The sequence below is a fragment of the Durotheca rogersii genome (assembly GCF_024521655.1).
Source record: "Durotheca rogersii strain YMJ 92031201 chromosome Unknown GGS23scaffold_70, whole genome shotgun sequence".
Taxonomy (NCBI): Eukaryota; Fungi; Ascomycota; class Sordariomycetes; order Xylariales; family Xylariaceae; genus Durotheca; species Durotheca rogersii.
Genome location: NW_026251301.1, coordinates 41,852 through 62,968, shown reverse-complemented (window position 1 = coordinate 62,968; position 21,117 = coordinate 41,852). Strand labels below are relative to the sequence as shown.

Here is a 21,117-nt window from a genome sequence, read left to right as displayed (position 1 = left end):
GGGCGAGAACATCCTTTTGCCGGCCGTGGCGGCAGCCGGCGAGTCTCAGGACGAGCATCCAGACCCATACCAGGACCGGAGAGAGCGAGAGGAAGAATAGCATCACGTCGCACTCCCCAACCGTCCAGCAGGCGCGTCGGTAGCCTCTCGTTAGCAGATCGAGCCGAGCTGCCACGGCCACCCCACTATCGTCATCAAGAGGAAGAGGAAGAAGAAGGAGGAGGAGAAGGAGGAGGAGAAGAAGACGGGGCACAGGAGGCCGACCACTTTCTCTCCCTCCTAGAGGGGATCCCCCCTTCGCCTTCACCACCTGAGCAGCCTCAAGATCACCACTGGCCCGAGCAATCCCTGTCCTACCAGCAGACCCGCGAGCCGCACGTCTCACACCACTCCACCCACATTCACCATACGCTTCCCCTTCGTCTTCGCGACACACCACCGCAGACTCGACCATCGTCGCCGTTCTCGTCGCGTCTACCCCCCCAACCTCACCAGCAAGAGCAGGACAACGACTACCACTCGCCGGAGGACGGACACTTGTCGCAGCTGCCTCTGCTCTTGTCATCGTCGTTGTACACTGGAGCAGTGCACGACACTTCCCGACTTGCCAAGATGGATCGCGACCCGCGAAGTAGAAGGTAAGATGCTGACGAGCGTTTCCTTTTTGGTTCTCTGCTCTCTTCCGATCGCTGGCCTCTTTTTCGCCGCCATGCGAGATGACCCATCCGCGTCGGACTGGTCTGCTCGTGCGGTGTGCCGCGAGACTATACATCTCCGTGCATACACAGGGCGCGGATATCCATCTCCGCGTGTCTACGTGCGTGGACTTCAGCGGCCTCCGCTGTTGGGCGTGGAGTTGTTGTGGTACCGAGTACAACACCGCTTTCCCGGAGGCGTGCCTCCCCGCGAAATGCACTACCGCGATGATCGAGCCGTTCACCATGCTAACTGTGCACGAACCTCCCCAGATACGATGACGGAGAAGTCACTAGATACGGCGCTGGCGAGTCGTATCGTCCGTTCAACTCGAACCGCTCTCCGCGGCGCGCCCGAACCCCCCCCAGGGAGCGCGCCCGAACCCCGCCGCCCCTGGACAGCGACCGTTACATCCCCGGCCGACGTCGCTCGCGAAGCGCGGATAGATACCGGCGAGAGCTCTCGAGAGACCGCCGCGACACCAGGGAGCTAGGCGACAGCTGGAGACGACGGGACAGAAGCCGCAGCCTTCGCAGAAGCCCGCCCCGACGATCCCCTCCTCGACGCAGTCCCCCCAGGCGAAGTCCCCCACCACGCAGATTCTCCCCGCGACGGGATGACAGGGACCGCCTGCGCTCTCCTCGGCGGGGCTTCGACTCAAGGTTCCCCCCACCATCCCAGACTCGCGACTTGAACGCCCTTCCCCTAACCACTCTGCCGTACAGACGACGATCGAGATCCCCGTTCGAGAGAGATCGCGGTCGAGCCCGGACGCCACCTCGCCGGTCCCCTCCTCCTCCGAGAGCCAATACCTACAGAGCTCGGTCTCGCAGTCCGGACCGACGCGATGATCGCTACGGTCCTTCGTATAGCAACAGCAATAATAACAACGCCAATACTACCAGCAACACCAGCAACAACAGACGCCCTTCGCCTCATCGTGAGCCCCCGGTGTCTGCGGCGGTTCCGCCCCAGGACGCCTCCCGCAAGTCCTCACCTCACCCTCCGCCCCCAGCCCGCCGCGACGACCGCTCACGCCCACCAACACCCCTTCCCTCGAGGCCGCTATCTAGATCCTCGCACGGCGTGCCAGCCGCTAGAGAGAAGGAAAGCCCCTCGAAGCCCCCCGCCGCCACCGCCGCACAGGAGCCTCCCGCCCCCCCCAGATCTCCACCGCGCGGCCCCGCCGCTTTTCGAGCACCGCCGACCGGTCCTCGAGATACTCGCAGTTACGGCAGCCAGCCTACGGGGGCAATAGGGCCGCCCGCCCGCCCGCCGCCTCCCGCTGCGCCCCCGGCAGCGCCGGGTCGACAGGATAGTAACGGGCCTACCACCCCTGCTCCGCCATCGGGCCCCCGCGGATATGTGGCTACTCGGGGAGGCGGTTACGGTCGCGGTGGCGGCGGCAGCAGCGGCAGCGGTCGAGGAGGAGGGAGTGCGGGTTGGGGCAGCGCGATACAGAGCCGAAATCTGCCGCCGGCCGCGACCCCAGCCTCGGCTTCATCGGCAACGGGCTCCAATAACATCCCCACAGGCCCCCGTGCGGGTTCATCGTCGTCCGCGTCCGCGTCCGCATCGCAGCCTCAGCCGCAGTCGCAGTCCCAATCTGTACCCTCCACACCTGTGGGCCAGTCGAAGCCGTTCAACCCACCCAAGGGCCCGGCGGCCGATAGTAGCGGCGGTGGTGGACGGCTAAGCCTCGCGCAGCAGCACCTCGCGAGCTTACCGCCGATCATACCGGGCGGGAAGGTAGATAACAGCGGTAGCAACGGTACCCACCACGGCCACCATCAGCCGCACCACGGCGGTCACGCCAACATTGCGACGGCCGCTGGCGCCGGCAGCAACGCGACGGTCTCCGCGGCGGTCGCAGGCGTGGCGCCGGAGCTACAAGCGCACTACCTGCAGCTGCGCGAGGAAGAGGAGCGACTGCGAGCGGAGAAGTACGCCAAGGAGGAGAAGCTGCGGCGCAGCCTTGCAGCGTGGGACCGGTCGGAGCGCGAGGCGCGAGTGCTAGAGCTCCGGACGGAGCTTAGCGAGGCCGGCGTCAAGAAGTTTGCGGGCGAAGGGGTGGGCGGCGCGGCTTTCTAGTCAGGGGGCTTGTCGCTGTATTTTTTTTTTCTCTCGTTCTCCCCCACCGAAAAATTAGAAAAATAGGAGCAAGGCACTATGGCTTCGGCTTGGTGCGTGGTAGAGGCGGGTATGAGAACCGTATGAACTGACGGACGGACGGACACGAGAGAGGCCGAGGGAAATAAATGAAGAAGGGGGGAGACGCGGGTGGGGCGGATACAGAAGAGATTGACACGGGAGAGGGAGAGAGAAGGGATCCGCGAAGCCGAAGTCGCAACTGATCCCCGGGTCCGATTCCGGGTCCCGGATTCTCGGTACGAGGAAGGGGGGAGGCAGAGACGGAAAGCAGCAAGGAGAGGAGAGACGTGGGGGGGGCGAAGGGTGGGTAATAGAGGGATGCGTAATGAGGGACGGACGACAGCGCCGCGATGCCGCTGTACTGTGAGGCATGCCGCTGCCGTCCGCATCACTTGCGGCCGCGGCCGAGGTTCGGGAGGAGAGGCTGCGATTAGCGGTAGGGAGCGGTAGGTAGCGTGGTGCCGTGTAGATACAAATACGATCGCTATCATCATCGTTAGGTACTAGCACTAACTACTCTGCGAAATCGCAGAACTTGCTGTCGGTGTTACTGTTGCTGCCGCTGCTGCTAATGGATGTGTAGCAGGCATACGCGAAGGAGGTGACTGGGAGTTGGTGTCGCGCTGGCTCGGGGGCAAGTAATCGGCAAATAAGTCTATGAAGGGGAGGTCTAGGTAATGAAGCGGGTTCTCGACTCTCTTCTCTCTCATACAGGGAGGGCAGTTCCGAGGCTACGCGGACAAGAATGCCGGGGGTGGCGAACGACTCGCATTTCAGCCGGAAATAGGGGGAAGGATCCTCGCCTTCCTCTTCTTCGCCTACATCTCGCCTTCGGCGCTACATCTATCCCCCGCCTCTTCTGCTGCTTCTACTTCTACATCTGAGGGATGCTACGACCCCCAGATACAGGACACGGCTAGGCTAGCTAGGCGGGAAGAAGCCGTCTACCCGTCCCCCCTAATGATGCACACGCACACTATTACCGCTCTCTCCCTCTCCACGGGCCAAATCAACTGCCCGACGTCGCGACTTGCCGGTAGGGGTATAGCCCGGCTAGTTCGCCCGCCCTCGACCGAGGAGGGGACCTACTACTACTTCTCGCCCGCCTGCTTCGCCGCCGGGAACGGGTTGTACGAGCCGCGGTCGTCCCGCAGCTTCAGCAGCTTCTCGAGCACCTCGTCCAGCAGCACCGGCTTGCCGCGGTCCTGGGTCGACGTGTCGTCGCGGTACCGCACGTTGACCTGGCGGCCCCTCATCTCCTCATCGCCGACGACTGCGTTGCCGCCACCGGTCAGAAAGACGGAAAAAACGAAAACAGTTGCGAAGAGGCCAGATGTGTTGAGGCTGCTACGGTGCGGAAACGGAACTGGGGGCGACGTAGGGGTTGGGGAGGAAGGAGGTCTCGGGGGGGAGGAAACTCACCAAAGATGAAGTTGTATTGCGCCAGCTGCGCGCTGCGGATCTTCTTGGGCAGCGTGTTGCCCGTCGTGTCGATATCGACGAAGATCTTCTCCTTCTTGAGGAGGTCCTTAACCTCCTGCGCGTACGGCACGAACCCCATCCCCACCGGGATCACCATGACCTGCCGCGGGCTCAGCCAGAACGGCCACTTGCCCGCGAAGTGCTCTATCAGGATACCTGTGCGCGCGTGACGTGTTAGCCCAGCCTAGTTAAGCAACCCCTTACACCATATCCGCCTGTCCACCCCGGTGCAAAATCTTACCCATGAATCGCTCTATCGAGCCCGCCATGGCGCGATGGATAATAACCGGCCGCGCGCAGCCCGGGCTTAGAGGCTTGATCACCCTTCCCCGTTTGGGGGCGCCTTCACCTGCAGGGGGTGGTGCCGGATCTGCGGAGGCCGGCGACTGGGGCTCCTTATCCCCGGCAGCAGGCGCTTCGACGGCCGGCTTGTCGTGCTTCGCCTTGGCCGTGGGTATCTCGGCCGTGACGTACTCGAGGCCGAAGTCTGCCGCGCGTTAGTAGAGAGATTCATTCATACCGCTTGGCGAGGGGTAGGGCACGTTACTTTCGGGGCCCATGAAGTCGAGTTGAATCGTGGCGCATTGCCATCCCTAGGACCGAAGTCAGTCTCATTTCTCTAGCTTCTGATTCGAGTATTGAAACTTGAAACTGAGGAGGAAACTGGGGTGAGGCGTTTGCATCCAACGAAATAGACGTGGGAAGAAGAAAAAGAAGCACTTACCCGATTCAAGCAGTCCAGGATCTCAATATCAATCTGAGCCTCCGTTAACAAATGCTCACGCGGTCGAGGGGACGCTCGAACCGTACCTTGGGACCATAAAAGGCACCGTCGCCCTCATTTAGTATCCACGAAACACCCCCGGGCCCGGCCGCGAACTTGTCCAGCGCTTCTTTCAACATGCCCTCGGCCTTGTCCCACGTCTCCTTCTGGCCCATGAACTTCTCGGGGCGGGTGGAGAGCTGCAGCTTGAAAGTGAACCCCAGCAGGCCGTACATCTCGGAGAGAAAGTCGAACAGGCTCGAGATCTCGTCGGTGACCTGGTCGAGCCGGCAGAAGATGTGCGCGTCATCCTGCTGGAAGCGGCGGACGCGGGTCAGGCCCGACAGGGCGCCGCTCGCCTCGTTTCGATGGATGACACCAAAGTCGGCTATGCGCAGAGGCAGCTGGTTGTACACCCTCGGCGCGTGCGCGAACATGAGGAAATGGCCTGGGCAGTTCATCGGCTTCAGGCCGAACTTCTCCTTGTCTACATCCATCACGAACATGTCCTTCTGGTAGTATTCCCAGTGGCCGCTGATCTTCCAGAGCTCCGAGTTGAAGATGTTAGGGGTGATGACTAGGCCACGGTTAGATAGACGGCGCGACTGTGGGGTTTTGGGGGCAAACGCTGACCTTCGTGGTAGTCTCGTTTGTGATACTGCTCTCGGAGGTAGTTTAGGAGGGCGTTGTAGATCCTCGTGCCGTGGGGTAAGAAAAAGGTAGAGCCAGGCGAGAGTTCGTGGAACATGAAGAGTTCTTGCTCCCTGCCCAGCTTCCGGTGGTCTCGCTTGGCCGCTTCCTCTAGGAATTTCTTATACTCGGCCATCTTCTTCTTGTCCGGGAAGGATACGCCGTAGATTCGCTGGAGGGACTCGTTCTCCTGAGAGCCGAGCCAGTAGGCGGCCGAGTTCTTCTGGATCGAAAAGGACTCGACCCGTCCTGTGTCGGGAACGTGAGGGCCGCGACACAGGTCGATCAGCGGGCCGTTGCGGTACACGGTGGTGGAGGTGCCGTCGGGGATCTTGGTGGAGATGAGGTATTGCTTGTATTTGCTAGGAGGCCCTCGTTAGCACGCCGCAGACGCAGACATGTAAATAGCGTTCTTCTTTGACCGTACGTGGTCGGTTGGGGAGGCTCAGATCGACGCACTTGTAGCTGAACATCTTGAGGAGGTCCTCCTTGGACACCTCGAGCCGCTCGAAGCGTTGGCGGTCCTTGACGATGTCGGTGACGATGCGCTCCAGAGGCGACCAATCGCTCTGCTGGACGGCGGCGCCTTCAGGCAGGGCCATCTCGTAGTAGAAGCCATCGGTGGTCGGGGGGCCAATGCAGAGGGAGCAGCCAAATCTCCGCTCGCAGGCCTCGCCGAGGATGTGGGCAGAGCTATGCCAAAACACCTGCTTGCCTTGTTCGTCGTCGAAGCTCAACAGCTCGAGCCGGCAGCTCTGCTCCAGCGGCCGCTCCAAGTCCCACAACTTGCTCTTGTCTCCATCTAACCTAGCGACGACGGTGCGTTTGTACAGGCTATTCGAGACCCCCCTGGCAATTTCGCCCGGAGTGGTCTCCCAGCTGGTGCCCTCCTTGACTGTGCCGTCGGGCAGGGTGATGGCGATCTTCTCGCGGGGTCTCTTGGCAATGTCCTCGTCGTACTTCTTCTTCAACTCATGGAATAGATCGAGACGCGTCTGTAGGTACTCCGGGGGTGGGTTCAGCTCGATCGGGCCGGCGCTCGCTTCCTCAGCGCCCGACTTGCTCTTCTTGTCTTTCTTGGCTGGCTTCGGCCCGCCCACCGGAAGCTTCTTGACATCCCCAGAACCAGCGTCAGCCATACTGTTGCGGCAGTTCTACGCAGAAGTCGAATGTGGGAAAGAGTGCGCGGCAGTGCAATGGCGTAGCGACGAGGGGGACGGAGAGGAGGAGAGGAAGAGAGGATAAGAGGTCGGAAGGAGGATGTCGGATATGCTTGAGTCACCTATGATTTTCCAAACCTCCAGGTGTTTGCAGGTGAGGTGGGGTGGAAAGGGGGGGTGGGGGCTGATAAGAGATACCTGAGAAGCGGCAGAAATTGATTGCCATTCCTTTAGGCACCAAACCCCTTTTTTCCAGGTACAATGCCTTTATCCTTGCCCCGCTACCCCGCGGAATAGGAATTGTAAAGAGACATACATGCGATACATGGGTATTTCCACGTGTGCATACACGAATATGCATCTTATGAAAGTGCACATTATGGAATATGGTATAGCACCACCATCTGAACTACAACAAATCCTGTCTACCTCTCACACCACATCACACCCCTGACGTGACGCACCTGACGTGACGCACCCGAGCTGTCCTCTATAATGTGAAGCCCTATGCACATTGTGCCCTTCTATCCGTTCATGAATAGCAACAGAGGTAAACAGGACTCGCTGGTCTAGCCTGGGCAGGGCCGAATTGCCTAAAGATAAATAAAATATCGGGCCATACCTATATCTGTTCAACTACTCGCCGACCTACGGGCTCTGCTCTCGGCGAAAAGCTTTGGTTCATCCGCCGGGTTGCGAGTTTTGAATTGCACCAATACGTACGACGGTATTTCCCGACCTACTTCTAAGCCTATCTGGGACCGTTTTCCGCGCAATTGTTACTCCCCTTGAGCACTAAGCTACGTGTAGCTCCACCGCTACTACCAGCATGTCCGGGGCGGCACCGAACTCGGCGGGGACGAATAGCCTTGGGGACGCATTCAAGCAACAGCATCGCCGCCACGAAGACAGGGAAGACGCAGTAGACGGGGAGGAGATCCCGGCGTTCCAGACCATCGCACCGAGCATATTCGCCGCCGCGCGGGTTGACCTCACCAAACCGCCGCCGGAGCTGCCATCCGAGCTCCACAAGGCGCGCGAGACGGTGCTCGGTGACATTGACGAGCACACCAAGGCGATCCAGGACAACATATACTGGATGCTGAATCGGGAGAAGACGCGGATCCGGCAAGAGTGCTGGCAGCGGGAGGCGCGGCTTGCGGCGCGCGGCCTCACGCGAGGGGCCGCACCGGGCCTGACCGAGGACGAGCAGCGGCGGTGGATCCCGGACAATGGCATGGAGCTCGACGACATCTTCTTTATCCGCTCCTACTGCCCAGAGCCGCCACGGGGCGGGCCCTACGAGGTCGCGCCGGGCTTTAGCCACACCTCCTGCCTGCACGTCGAGACCGGCTGGCGATTTAGGGAGTCGCCGCGCAAGTCCGCTGAGAAGATGATGCTCAACCTCGTCAAGCACGGTGTCCAGAATCTCGAGGGCCTCGACCAGCACGTCAAGGACGTCAAGGAGGCCCGCATCCTGGAGCTAGAGGGTGAGTTGCGAGCCAAGGGCGACTTGCGCGCCAGGAGCGAGGAGGGGGAGATTCTTGACTCCCCCGGGGATAGGATGGAGCTTAGCTGACGCTGTATGGTCGGCGACGGATTACACATGAGCAATTAGAACCGCGCGCCACCTCTTCCCTTACTACCGACGCCATGACATATTAAACGAACCAGGTGCCTTTTTGTCAATTTCTCACGATCATCTTCCTTCCTTCCTGCATCGTGCTTTCATCATATTAACACACGTATCCTAAACGCCGCTGTCGTCCGCGGGAGGTTCCGGATAGTTATAAGACTGGGTGCGACCGACCTCCCACGGCTTCGGAGGCGCCGTGAGCCGGCCGCGGGTAGTGATAGTCGGGTCCTCGACGACCGTGTCGGGGATCTGCCTGATCCCCGGGATGGGCTTGCCGGTCTGTAGGAACTCGACTATCTCCTCAAACTTCTTGGGGTACGGCTCCTTGCCAGGGTCAGTCGTTGCGGCGTCCTTCTTCTCGACGTAGAGCTCCGCTGTCGGTGCCGCGTTCTGCCAGCTGGGAACCGCTACCTGAGCCGGCTCCGGCGTGGTTGGCTGGAGAGCAGTGTGGCCGAGAGGATCGCCCAGCTCCACCAAGAGGCGTGCGAATTTCCTATCTTCTGGGTTTGACTGGTCGTTGCTTCGTTAGCGGTACTATTAATCTCCTCTCCGAGCGTTCTCGTAGCATCTACAAGCAGGCAACGCGGGAGGGTGTAGTGGCCGTAGTCTCGAGACGTACCACTGTCGCTGCTTCTATCGCAACCGTCTGCTCAGCTACTATTCTTGGAGGCTTGCGGTTGTTCTGAGCGAGCCAACTCTGGTATGCGTCACCGTCGATCGGGATCTGAGTCTGCTGGGCGAATCTCTGGATCCGAGCCTGGAGAGATGCCTCGGCAAGGCTGAGGTCGGCGGACTGCGCATCCCCCAACGCACTCGAAAGTAGTTCCTGGATTTGTGAAACTCGGTCAATACGCTATCCTAAGAGCGGCCTGAGTCTCGCGAACCTACAGCAAAAGTGCGGTCTTTTGTCCACGGATAGGAGTCGAAGGCGCGGTATCGCGCATCAGGATTCTCGGCAGCGCGACGCTGGACGTCGGCGAGTCTTCCCTCGGGGGCCGCCATCTCTCCGACTAAATAGAGCGGACTGCAGAGAATTGAAGATTAGCCCTTCGTGATTCTAGTAAGTATTCTAGGAAGGATTCAAGGCGGATAATTTGTGTTTACGGATCGTTGCGATAGATTCGTCCCTCTTCAGGTAGGGTCAGGTAAGGGCCGGGGCTATATTAATATGCATCTACCCATATCCGTAGCGCCTTATATATGCAGTTGTAAAGTAAGGGAGAGGTGGGGTTTACGATCACATAACCCGATTAATAGTAGAAGGTCTACTCAGTAAGTAATATATTTTTAATAATAAAAAGCACTAAGAAGTAAGAGTTTAGATTTAAAAATTTTATAAGCTTTTTAAATACTTTATACTTTATATGAGTTTTATTTATGTTAACTATAATATAAATTTATATAATTAATCTTTTAGAATTTTTTTTTAAAATGAGTTTTATAATAGCCTTATATTAGGCTATGCCTATTATAGAGCTCTAGTTAGTACTAGGGCATAATACGTAATTAAGTCCTTAGTACCTACGGAGGATAAAGCTAGCTATTATAGGTACGGCTTATACGGCGTACCTTTTTCTCCTTTTTCTTTTCATCTAGCTTTAGTTTATTAATATACGGCTTTTACCTAACGAATAACTCGTAAAACCGTAATAAAAAGCTAGACTAACCTTCTTTTATTTAATTATTTTACGGATTAGTATCGAAACGAGTAGAATTAATAGTAGGAACAGCGATATAGCTCCTAAAGAAGCGGTACTAAGTTAATAGTCGGAGAGGCGGTATTAATTTTTAAATATACGTATTGAGGAGGAGCAGAGCGTACGCGATGCTAGAGACCCGGATAGGTTCACTCGAAAGTGCACTCTATCGAAGACTATAGTACGTACGATGGTCCAGGATAGATGAAACTAGTATCGCTATATTAATCGAGAGGTAAGGAATCTAATATAGTTATCGTATCTTAGTTATGCCCCTTAGTCGTAGAGATGTAGTAGTCGCTAGCCTAAAGGCATAAGAGGTAAGGGAAGAAAAGGGGTAAAACGTAAAAGTTACTTATTCGGTTATAACGGTACGACGAAGTAACTTAAGCGCCTATAACTAAGATAGATATATTAATCGGAGAACGACGAATCTAATGGCAAAAATAAATCTTTAATTAAGGTAAAAATAATAAAGATAGTAATCTAATTAAGTAATAAACTCGATAATAAGTATGGTATATCCCGTACTTACGGGAGCTATAGTTATTCTATATAGGTATAAGGCCTATCGTAACGTGTTACGTGATGTATTAAGAGGGCATGTCTTACCGTACTACTACAGCGTCGGTAGCCCCTATGAAAGAGAACCGACGAGAAGTAATGGATTAGTATCTTAATACGTAAGATTCGTAGTAAGAAAGGCAATATTAATACTTAAAGAATAGGTAACCGGTTAAGTTAATAATTAAAAAGGCGGTATTAGCTTTTAGATATTGTAGTGGTACGGTGGATCTAGGCCACGTAGCCTTTTCGATGTCTATTTATATGGGTCGCGTACTTATATTTTCATTAGTTAGACTTAGACCTGTAGCTATCACAGCCATCACTAGTTATAGCCATTTATTCGTTTCTTGCCATGCCTTTCTAGCCATCCTCCTTGCCCTTTTCTAGTCCCTCTCCTTTCTCAGCTACCGTTTCAGCTGGCCGATCAACCGATTACAGCTGTTTACAGCTGTGATCTTGGTTGATCGGCACTGGGCCAGTTGTTGGCAGTTAGGTAGTCCTTTTCGTGCCTCCGTCAGCGTGCCTACACTGCTCCTGTTCAATATACGTACCGGTAGTAACCTACGAACGAGGACCGATAAAAGATAACACGAAGAAACGACTAATAAAACCCGAGAAAACGTAGTTTAGACGGTAATTTTAAGATAAAAGAACGACGAAATCGACGAAATCGGTAGTTAAAAAAGGCAGAAAATTTTGAAAGAGTTAAAAACGCCCGAGGCGTAATATAAGGAAAGAATGGCGTTAAAATAACGACGAAACGATAAGTTTAGTTAAAATAATAATACTTCGATAAAGGCGTTAACGGCGTTAATAATAAACGGGAAGGCGCATTTTAATATGCCTTTAAATAGAACTCGAAGAACTCTGCTAATGAACGGTAGGATAGGTCCCTAATCTTTAAACGAAAGATAAACGATAGTCTTTAAACGAATCGAACAGCGTATCTTAATACGCCTTTTAACGGATCTGATAGGATCCGTTAACGGAAGATAAACGAAGGTCTTTAAACAGCGGTAAACAGACCGACGATTCCGTAACAACGAGAACTAAGCTAAACTTAATAGTCGTCTTATAATTACGACTTCGTACTGTAGTGGTGCGGTGGATCTAGGCCACGTAGCCTTTTCGATATATATTTATATAGGTCGCGTACTCATATTTTTATTAATTAAACTTAGACCTATAGATATTAGGACCTATAGCCATTTACTCGTTTCTTGCTATGCCTTTCTAGCCTTTTTCGTTGCCCTTTTTTCCAGCCTCCTTTCCTAGCTGCCGTTTTTAGCTAGCCGATTAACCGATTACAGCTATTTATAGCTGTGATCTTAGTTAATCGGTACTAGGCTAGTTGTTAGTAGTTAGGTAGCCCTTATTTCGTGCCTCCGTTAGCGTGCCTACGCTACTCCTATTTAGTAGCGACCACCTAGTAACTCGAACCTTACCTTATCTTAGGAGTGACCTTTTGCGACCGTTTTTGTAGTCATTAGGTTTAGGATACGACGATCAGGAGATTCCCTGTTTTTTAGTTAATCAGGAGCTGTTTTCGTAGCTTTCGGATTGAGCCTTTTTAGGTTAGGATTAACGGGAGGGCAGATAACCATAGCGACCATTAACAACTACGCCCTCCCATTAGCTTTTAATTAGCTTACCTAAAAGCTCGTTCTCCGATCAGTAGGAATCCCTGTTCTCGTTTCTTAGTTGTCTCTTTTGAAGGAGCTGTACCCGTTTTTGTCTGGTTTTGCCCCCGTTTTTAATAGTACCTAGATGGCCGTTTTCTTAGTTGATCTGATACCGTTACCGCTACTACCCCCTTTTTATAATACGCGCTTAAAGGCATCCGTTCTTTACCGATTAGTTTATTTCAATTATAAGAGGCTTACCGATAGCTCTGATTGCCCTTGTTTTATTCCTGCTAGTTAGTTACGGTACCTGGGGAGGTTTCTCTTTAACCGATAGATATTACGATACCCTTAATTACTATAATAAGATACCGATATATCTTATACCTACGAACCTAATCGGGACCTACCGATTAACGCGATAGACCTATAAACGATACCGCGATATACGAATTAAATAGGATATTAAATAAGAAAGCCTAGAAAAAACAGTTATAAGTTATAGTCGGAAATAGCTATGATAATGCCCGGAGACCCCTCTTGTCGCCCTTACCGATATATGGTTAGTAGGAAGAGCCAGAGCCCCTAAAACTACGTATAGGAAAGGGATCGAGGGTTAAGGGAAGCCCGGTAGATGCTACCGGACGAATAATAGTTAGATACGAGTTAGAAACGGAAACAGTCGGGCATAAATAGGATATATCAGTTAGTTTATAGGATTAGGATTAGTTAAAAGGATCGGTAATAGTTATGAACGAGAAGGACGGGATTACGTTATATCGTATGGGATTATTTCTTTCGTTTCTTACGGGAGCTACGTTTATTTTACTTACCCGTTATAGTTCCTGTTTTCCTAACGGATCCCTGTTATTTCTTAATGGCCCTAATGAACCTAGCTCGTTCCTAGTTAATTAGGGTTAATTAGGAATAGGTTAATTAGGTTAGTTTATAGGTTATAGCTCCGCTAGCCTAGTTCTTATTATCAGATCTTTCCTATTTCCTATTAATCGTTAGTTAAACTGGCTTAGCTCCTAGTTAGTAGCGATTAAATAGGTTCGGAACTGATCAGGATTAGGTTTAGGATCAGGTACGGTTGTAGTTAGTCACCTACCCTACCACCCACTTGTTGCTATTACAATCGCCTAGTTGACCTGTTTCTTCCTGACTTATCCTGTTGGCCTTTGATTAAACTAGCTAGCTTTTAGTTAATTAAGGTTAATCGGGATTAGGTTGATTAAGTTCAATAGGAACGAGAGCCACCGTACCTATTGCTGTTAGGAGTTTAATTACTCCTTGCGGATTAATTAAACTAGGGAGGCTATAGTGGTGCGGTAGATCTAGGCTACGTAGCCTTTTCGATGTATATTTATATGGGTCGCGTACTTATATTTTCATTAGTTAGACTTAGACCTATAGACATTAGAACCTATAGCCATTTACTCGTTTTTTGCTATGCCTTTCTAGCCTTCTTCGTTGCCCTTTTTTCCAGCCTCCTTTCCTAGCTACCGTTTTCAGCTGGCCGATTAACCGATTATAGCTATTTACAGCTGTGATCTTAGTTAATCGGCACTGGGCTAGTTATTAGTAGTTGGGTAGCCCTTATTTCGTGCCTCCGTTAGCGTGCCTACGCTGCTCCTGTTCAGTACGCAGGGCTTTAAAGCCTTACGGTTTAATAAGAGGATTGGGATGGTAGAACCTAAGGGGGTAATAATATTTTAGGAAGAGAAAGAAAGAACCCCGGGAAATAATAATACCTTAAGGAACGAAGATAGTAGCCCCGGGAAGTAATAATATCCCAGGGAACGAAGATAATAACCCGAGAAACGGATAACGTAACCCGGGAAACGAACGACGGCCGTAAGAAAATAATATACCGAGGGATTAGATAACGCCCGGAACGCCGGTAATACCTTAGGAGGAAGAGGATAAGGAGAAAGAACTTTTAAGAGAAGTAATAAGGAGGAGCAGAGCGTACGCGATGCTAGAGTCCTGGATAAGTTTACTTAAAAGTATACTCTATTAAAGACTATAGCTCGTACGATAGTCTAAGATAAATAAAACTAGTATTACTATATTAATCGAGAGACGAGGAATCTAATATAGTTATTATATCTCGACCATACCCCTTAGTCGTAGAGATATAGTAGTCGCTAGCCCGAAGGCATAAGAAGTAAGGGAAGAAAAGGGGTAAAACGCAAAAGCTACTTATTCGGCTATAATAACGAAGTAACTTAAGCGCCTATAACTAAAATAGATATACTAATCGGAGAACGATAAATCTAATAATAAAACCGAATCTTTAATTAAGGTAAAAATAGTAAAAATGGTAATCTAATTAAGTAATGAACTCGATAATAAGTATAGCATAGCTCGTACTGTAGTGGTGCGGTGGATCTAGGCCACGTAGCCTTTTCGATGTATATTTATATGGGTCGCGTACTTATATTTTTATTAGTTAGACTTAGACCTATAGATATTACGACCTATAGCCATTTACTCCTTTTGCTATGCCTTTCTAGCCATCCTCGTCTTTGCCCTTTTTTAGTTCCCTTTCCTAGCTGCCGTTTTCAGCTGGCCGATTAACCGATTATAGCTATTTATAGCTATGATCTTAGGTTAATCGGCACTGGGCCAGTTATTGGCAGTTGGGTAGCCCTTATTTCGTGCCTCCATTATAGCGTGCCTACGCTGCTCCTGTTTAGTAGCGACTACCTAGTAGCTCGACCTTACCTTATCTTAGGAGTGACCTTTTGCGACCGTTTTTATAGTCATCAGGTTCAGGATACGACGATTAGGAGATTCCCTGTTTTTTAGTTAATCAGGAGCTATTTTCGTGGCTCCAGAGCCGTTTTTCGTGGCTTTCGGATTGAGCCTTTTTTAGGTTAGGATTAATAGGGAGGGTAGACAACCATGGCGACCATTAATAACCACGCCCTCCTATTAGCTTTTGATTAGCTTACCTAAAAGTTCGTTCGCCGATTAGTGGATCTATCTTATCCTCGTTTCTTAATTGTCTCTTTTGAAGGAGCTATACCCGTTTTACCCGGTTTTGCCGTCGTTTTTTACCAGTACTTAAATGGCAGTTTTTCGCCCTTAGTTGATCTAATACCGTTACCGCTACCACCCCCTTTTTATAATACGCGCTTAAAGGCATCCGTTCGTTATTAATTAGTCTATTTTAATTACAAGAGGCTTATCGATAGCTCCGATTACCCTTGTTTTATTCCAGCTAGTTAGTTACGGTACCTAGGGAGGTTTCTCCTCCCTAATCGATAGGTACTACGATGCCCTTAATTATTAAGAAGATACCGACATACCTTATACCTACGAACCTAATTAGGACCTACCGATTAGCGCGAAAGACTTATATAAACGATACCGCGATATACGAATTAAATAGATATTAAATAAAAAAGCCTAGAAAAAATAGTTATAAGTTATAGTCGAGAATAGTTATAGTATTACCTAGAGACCCCTCTTGTCGCCCTTACCGATATATGGTTAGTAGGAAGAGCTAGAGCCCCTAGAATTACGTATAGGGGAGGGATCGAGGGTTAAGGGAAGCCCGGTAGATACTACCGGACGAATAATAGTTAGAACAGTTACACGAGAAATAGTCGGGTATGAATAGAATATATTAATTAGTTTATAGGATTAGGAATTAGTTAAAAAGGATCGGTAAAAGATAGTTATAGACGAGAAGGACGGGATTACGTTATATCGTATGAGGATTATTTCTTTCGTTTCTTACGGGAGCTACGCTTATTTTACCTGCCCGTTATAGTTCCTGTTTTCCTAACGGATCCTTATTGTTTCTTAATGGCCCTAATAAAGCTAGCTCGCTCTTAGTCGATTAGGGTTAATTAGGAATAGGTTAATTAGGTTAGTTATAGTTATAGCTCCGCTAGCCTAGTTCTTATTATTAGATCTTTCCTGTTTCCTATTAATCGTTGGTTAAACTGGCTTAGCTCCTAGTTAGTAGCGATTAAATAGGTTCGGGATTAATTAGGAATTAGGTTTAGGATTAGGTACGGTTGTAGTCATTTACCCTACTACCTACTTATTATTGTTGCAATCGTTCCCAATTGACCTACCTAACTTATCCTATTGGCCTTTGATGGAACTAGCTAGCTTTTAGTTGATTAGGGTTAATTAGGATTAGGATTAGGTTAAATAGGAACGAGAGCTACCGTACCTATTATTAGGAGTTTAATTGCTCCTTGCGGATTAATTAAACTAGGGAGGCTATAGTGGTGCGGTGGATCTAAGCTACGTAGCCTTTTCGATATATATTTATATGGATCGCGTACTTATATTTTCATTAGTTAGACTTAGACCTATAGATATTACGACCTATAGCCATTTACTCCTTTTGCCATGCCTTTTTAGCCATCCTCGTCTTTGCCCTTTTCTAGTTCCCTTTCCTAGCTGCCGTTTTTAGCTGGCCGATTAACCGATTATAGCTATTTACAGCTGTAATCTTGGTTGATCGGCACTGGGCCAGTTGTTGGCAGTTGGATAGCCCTTTTCGTGCCTCCGTTAGCGTGCCTACGCTGCTCCTGTTCAGTACTTGCGGGAGCTATGGTTATTCTATATAGGTATAAGGCCTATCGTAGCGTATTACGTGATATATTAAGAAGGTATGTCTTACCGCACTACTACAGTAACTACCGGGAAGGCGTACTTGGTAAGCGAAGAAACCCGAAGGACCTACAAAAGAAGAGGAGGAAGTCTCGGGGATACGTAATAACTTCCAGATAAAAGAATAAAAAGAAGAAATTATGGGGAAGAATAAGACCCGGGGAAAAACGCTGGGGGACTAGAGGTACCCGGTATAATACCTTAGGAAACGAAAGACCCCGGGAAAGAAACGGAAAAAGAAGAGGCCTAAGGGAATATTAATACCTTAAAAGGCGAAAATAATAACCCGAAGAACGAATAACGTACCTCGAGGAACGAAGGCGTATCTTAAAGCGTAAAAGAAAATAGGTTAAGTTATTAAAACTAAACGCTAAAGAAAAGGACGATAAGGCGTACTTTTTTTTCTAGGAAGGAACCTTATATATTAAGCTATACCTATTATAAGGCCCTAGTTAATATTAGAGTATAATATATAATCAAGCTCTTAGTACTTACAAAAGATAAGGCTAGCTATTATAGGTACAGCTTATATAACGTACCTTTTTCTCTTTTTTCTCTTCGTTTAACTTTAGTTTATTAATATACGGCTTTTACCTAATGAATAGCTCGTAAAACTGTAACAAGCCTTTTATTAATTATATAACATTGTCTTTAAATAATATAATAATATAAAAGAACTTAGCTATGTAGCGTTTTTAATAAGTATTTAAATTATTATAAAAAATCAAAATTTTATAAATTTAAACGATGAACGTATATTGCGTATCGCAAAGGGTATAAATCTAAACCCCTGTTTCTTAGCGCTTCATTCTATAAAAGATATACCATCTACTGAGTACCTCCGATCCGGCGCTCAACGCCTTTTACCCAAAGCAGAAGGTGATCACGGTCCGTTCCTCGATGCATCTTACCTAATCGCTTGAACTTGGTCCTCGTCCAGGATCCACTCGGTTATTAACTGGTCCTGGCCGCATCGCCTACATTATCTCCCTCTTGTTCTTCTCGCGACGACATTTTCGATATACCGCTCCGTGCCTCGACGGCAACCCTCCCCCAAATGCGTCGCGTACCTGCTAGAGTATTTCGGACGACCTTTCAATGTGCCGTCCGGGGTCTCTCGCGTACTAGTCGTCTGCGTCGCCCCATTCTTTGGCAGCACCGCAATGTTGGTCTAAGTCTACGATCTACCGCGTCGTCGTCTGCCTCGTCCTCCACCTCGTCCGCGTCCGCACCCCCCTCCTCTCGGCCGTCCTCGTCCTCGTCGCCCTCTTCTCCCCCGAGACCAAACTATGCTGTAGGCGAACCCTTGCGATCCTCCATGTACTTCCGACGCTTCTCCGTCGCCTTGGTATCTGGCCTGGTTGGGTACGGCGCCTGGTACACGTACAAAGGGAGCAGCGATCTGGAGCAGGCTGGGTCGAAGTCCTTCTCGACGACGCCCACCCAATTGGCCAAGACTGTCGCGCCCACGCGGAATGTCCTCGTCGTCGGGGCCGACGAGATACACACAGGCACATTCGTTGGCGAGGGTCCGATAGCGAAGAACGTTGATGGTAGTGGAAGAAACGTGCTCGAGATGCTTACCCCGGAGCAGGCCACGGAAAAACTCCGTCAAAGCGAAGTCTCCTTCTTGGTAAACCGGGGACAAGGCGTCTTACGTTATGACGTTGTCCAGCTTGCCAGTAACAATCCTATAGAAGACGACCATGCGGAGAAGATCGTAGAAATAGTTTCACAGGAGCACAAGAAAGACGCCGATCATGCCACCGATGACTGGATGTTTTGGGGCGTTTTCGATGGACATGCGTACGTACCGTCCCGAGTCACACGTATATCCCTAGCCTGTTCCAAGAACCGTCCGCGCGAGGACTAACATAGCGCTCGAAAGTGGCTGGACAACATCGGCAAAGCTCCGGCAGACTCTAATCAGCTTCGTCGCTCGAGAACTAAATACCACCTACAAGGCGGCTAAACAATTGGGAACGGCACCGTCACCAGAAGCTATCGATACCGCCATCAAGCTCGGGTTTACCCGGCTAGACCACGAGATCGTGAACGAGAGCGTGGAGAGAGTGCTGAAATCCAATTCGAAGCGAGTGGCGGCCGAGCTTCTTGGCCCCGCCTTGTCTGGCTCTTGCGCTCTCTTGTCCTTCTACGATACCAGCTCCAAGACCCTCCGTGTCGCGTGCACCGGCGACTCCCGGGCTGTCCTAGGCCGACGTAGCGCCTCCGGGAAATGGACGGCAACCGCCCTGTCCGAGGACCAAACCGGAAGTAACCCGAAGGAAGTGGCGCGGATGCGCAATGCCCACCCGGGCGAGGACCGCGTCATCCACAATGGCCGAGTCTTGGGCGGCTTGGAGCCCACCCGAGCGTTTGGAGACGCGAGCTACAAGTGGAGTAAAGAGATCTCGGAGCGGTTGCGGGCATCGTTCTTCGCACGGAGCTCGTCGCCGCACCTCCGAACGCCGCCTTACGTCACGGCCGAACCGGTCGTCACCACAACCAAGATCCAGCCTGAAAAGGGTGATTTCTTGGTCATGGCCACGGACGGCCTCTGGGAAATGTTAACCAACGAAGAAGTGGTCGGTCTCGTCGGGAAATGGATCGAGACCCAGGCAGCGGACCAGTCTGGCTCGAAATTCGGGACCTCATGGTCCAAGCTCTTCGGCCCCGGCCAGGGTCTCCCTGTAGAGGCCGGGAAAGAGGGAGGGGCGGACGGCCAGAAGGCGCCATTCCGATACCAACAATGGGGCATGTCTCCAGACGACAAGGAGCGATTTGTGGTGAAGGATAAGAACGTTGCTACGCATCTCATCCGGAACGCCCTCGGCGGCAAGAACGAAGAGCAGCTATGTGCTTTGCTCACGCTCGTCTCCCCGTTTTCGAGACGATACAGGTTAGTGACCGGACAAGGTCGAGTTCTAACACGGGAGGCTGACAGGTCTATAGGGATGATTTAACCGTCCAAGTCGTCTTCTTCGGCAATGGCCAGAGGACCGGAGAGGTGCTTGTCAACGAAGAGGCCTCGAGCCCCCCACAATCACACATTAAGGCGAGACTATAAAAGCCCGACGAAGAGAGGCTTCGTCATGTAGTATAACGTAGGAGCTCCGAATATTTGTTCCTGCAGGGTGCGAAACCAGCTCACAAACGCGCGTCAGCGTTATGGTAGAACTGTATTTTTGTCTGGGAGGGTTATACCGAGATCAGGGCATTATCGGTTATGGGTATTGGCATCATCGAATTACACATGAAGAGGCAAAAAGGAGACAGGAACCCCTTCTCAGGTACTCCCCCGTTGGAGAGGCGGGTGCCTACAGGCCAATAGAATACCAAACAAAACTTGGTGTTGTATACTAAACCAGTTCGAGGACACGCACCTAGATCGTCTCTGGACGTGAAGAGATGCCCATTCTTGTCATGCTGGTGCATACATATGCAATCGCACGCTACCCTCCTAACCACCCCCGATACTACTAGCAACAATGTAGTGCTGGATGATCGTAGTGCGTGCCCCCGTGCTGCCAGTACGATCTTGTATAGCGTGCCGCTCGCTAGCCGGCGCGAGACCGAATCCTAGATCTTGTCGTCGTCACTCGCCATAGGACCACTGTGGGCTGCTCCGTCTGAGGTTTAATTTTCCGATCCTGTGGGATCATTCGGAGTAAATCGCAGCGAAGCCCCCACCGCGGCACTGCTGCCCCGGACCACAGGGTTACATGGCTCTCTCACCCGCCGGCATGGCGGAGGGGATAGTTCGCCAGTCCAGTCCGTAGTGGGCCCGTATCCTTCCCGCATCCACGTCACCTGAACGGTGCGCTTCTAGTACCGGCTAGGCTCCGGGTCGAGAGCTGTCGTATAAGTTTACCCCCTGATATGTGTCGGCCGAATGTGGCGTTTTCTTGCCCACGGGGAATGGCCAGATGGGTAGGCTGGGCAGACAAAAGGGCAGTTCAAGGCATGCTCCCCAGCTCGTCCCAGACCGCTTTGTCTGCCACGGCTGTCACGG

At 51.3% G+C, this 21,117-nt stretch overlaps 5 protein-coding genes across 5 annotated transcripts; 3 read left to right on the top strand and 2 right to left on the bottom strand.

Moving 5' to 3' along the window:
* Positions 1–37: 37 nt before the first annotated feature.
* Positions 38–3,397, top strand: GGS23DRAFT_590863 (uncharacterized protein). Its single transcript, XM_051517724.1, has 3 exons — positions 38–638; positions 969–1,358; positions 1,422–3,397. Exons 1-3 carry the CDS (start codon positions 613–615, stop codon positions 2,785–2,787), a joined length of 1,782 nt encoding a protein of 593 aa, XP_051367018.1. The 5' UTR covers positions 38–612; the 3' UTR covers positions 2,788–3,397.
* A 29-nt stretch (positions 3,398–3,426) lies between these two features.
* GGS23DRAFT_590859 (threonyl-tRNA synthetase) lies at positions 3,427–7,110 on the bottom strand. Its single transcript, XM_051517723.1, has 8 exons — positions 6,242–7,110; positions 5,726–6,144; positions 5,140–5,669; positions 5,054–5,086; positions 4,877–4,922; positions 4,571–4,816; positions 4,270–4,485; positions 3,427–4,120 (listed from the first exon to the last, which is right to left on the bottom strand). Exons 1-8 carry the CDS (start codon positions 6,919–6,921, stop codon positions 3,939–3,941), a joined length of 2,352 nt encoding a protein of 783 aa, XP_051367017.1. The 5' UTR covers positions 6,922–7,110; the 3' UTR covers positions 3,427–3,938.
* A 427-nt stretch (positions 7,111–7,537) lies between these two features.
* Positions 7,538–9,101, top strand: GGS23DRAFT_501831 (uncharacterized protein). Its single transcript, XM_051514477.1, has one exon. It carries the CDS (start codon positions 7,772–7,774, stop codon positions 8,519–8,521), a length of 750 nt encoding a protein of 249 aa, XP_051367016.1. The 5' UTR covers positions 7,538–7,771; the 3' UTR covers positions 8,522–9,101.
* GGS23DRAFT_501799 (uncharacterized protein) lies at positions 8,445–9,803 on the bottom strand. The gene is made up of 4 exons (XM_051514476.1): positions 9,683–9,803; positions 9,467–9,602; positions 9,198–9,404; positions 8,445–9,088 (listed from the first exon to the last, which is right to left on the bottom strand). Exons 2-4 carry the CDS (start codon positions 9,578–9,580, stop codon positions 8,693–8,695), a joined length of 717 nt encoding a protein of 238 aa, XP_051367015.1. The 5' UTR covers positions 9,581–9,602; positions 9,683–9,803; the 3' UTR covers positions 8,445–8,692.
* Positions 9,804–17,951: 8,148 nt separating this feature from the next.
* GGS23DRAFT_501707 (protein serine/threonine phosphatase 2C) lies at positions 17,952–20,238 on the top strand. Its single transcript, XM_051514475.1, has 3 exons — positions 17,952–18,911; positions 18,994–20,004; positions 20,058–20,238. Exons 1-3 carry the CDS (start codon positions 18,163–18,165, stop codon positions 20,170–20,172), a joined length of 1,875 nt encoding a protein of 624 aa, XP_051367014.1. The 5' UTR covers positions 17,952–18,162; the 3' UTR covers positions 20,173–20,238.
* The last annotated feature ends 879 nt before the right edge of the window (positions 20,239–21,117 follow it).

Bases quoted from the DNA above. Each gene is read 5' to 3' on its own strand.
- GGS23DRAFT_590863 (XM_051517724.1), top strand. From the start codon at position 613: ATGGATCGCGACCCGCGAAGTAGAAG. The intron at 639-968 runs GTAAGATGCTGA...GAACCTCCCCAG, and splicing joins CGCGACCCGCGAAGTAGAAG to ATACGATGACGGAGAAGTCA. The intron at 1,359-1,421 runs GTTCCCCCCACC...TCTGCCGTACAG, and splicing joins CGGCGGGGCTTCGACTCAAG to ACGACGATCGAGATCCCCGT.
- GGS23DRAFT_590859 (XM_051517723.1), bottom strand. From the start codon at position 6,921: ATGGCTGACGCTGGTTCTGGGGATGTCAAGAAGCTTCCGGTGGGCGGG. The intron at 5,670-5,725 runs GTCAGCGTTTGC...ACCGTGGCCTAG, and splicing joins CAAACGAGACTACCACGAAG to TCATCACCCCTAACATCTTC. The intron at 5,087-5,139 runs GTACGGTTCGAG...ACGGAGGCTCAG, and splicing joins GTGCCTTTTATGGTCCCAAG to ATTGATATTGAGATCCTGGA.
- GGS23DRAFT_501831 (XM_051514477.1), top strand. From the start codon at position 7,772: ATGTCCGGGGCGGCACCGAACTCGGCGGGGACGAATAGCCTTGGGGAC.
- GGS23DRAFT_501799 (XM_051514476.1), bottom strand. From the start codon at position 9,580: ATGGCGGCCCCCGAGGGAAGACTCGCCGACGTCCAGCGTCGCGCTGCC. The intron at 9,405-9,466 runs GTAGGTTCGCGA...TCACAAATCCAG, and splicing joins CAAAAGACCGCACTTTTGCT to GAACTACTTTCGAGTGCGTT. The intron at 9,089-9,197 runs GTACGTCTCGAG...AGCAACGACCAG, and splicing joins CGATAGAAGCAGCGACAGTG to TCAAACCCAGAAGATAGGAA.
- GGS23DRAFT_501707 (XM_051514475.1), top strand. From the start codon at position 18,163: ATGCGTCGCGTACCTGCTAGAGTATTTCGGACGACCTTTCAATGTGCC. The intron at 18,912-18,993 runs GTACGTACCGTC...AGCGCTCGAAAG, and splicing joins GGCGTTTTCGATGGACATGC to TGGCTGGACAACATCGGCAA. The intron at 20,005-20,057 runs GTTAGTGACCGG...ACAGGTCTATAG, and splicing joins CCGTTTTCGAGACGATACAG to GGATGATTTAACCGTCCAAG.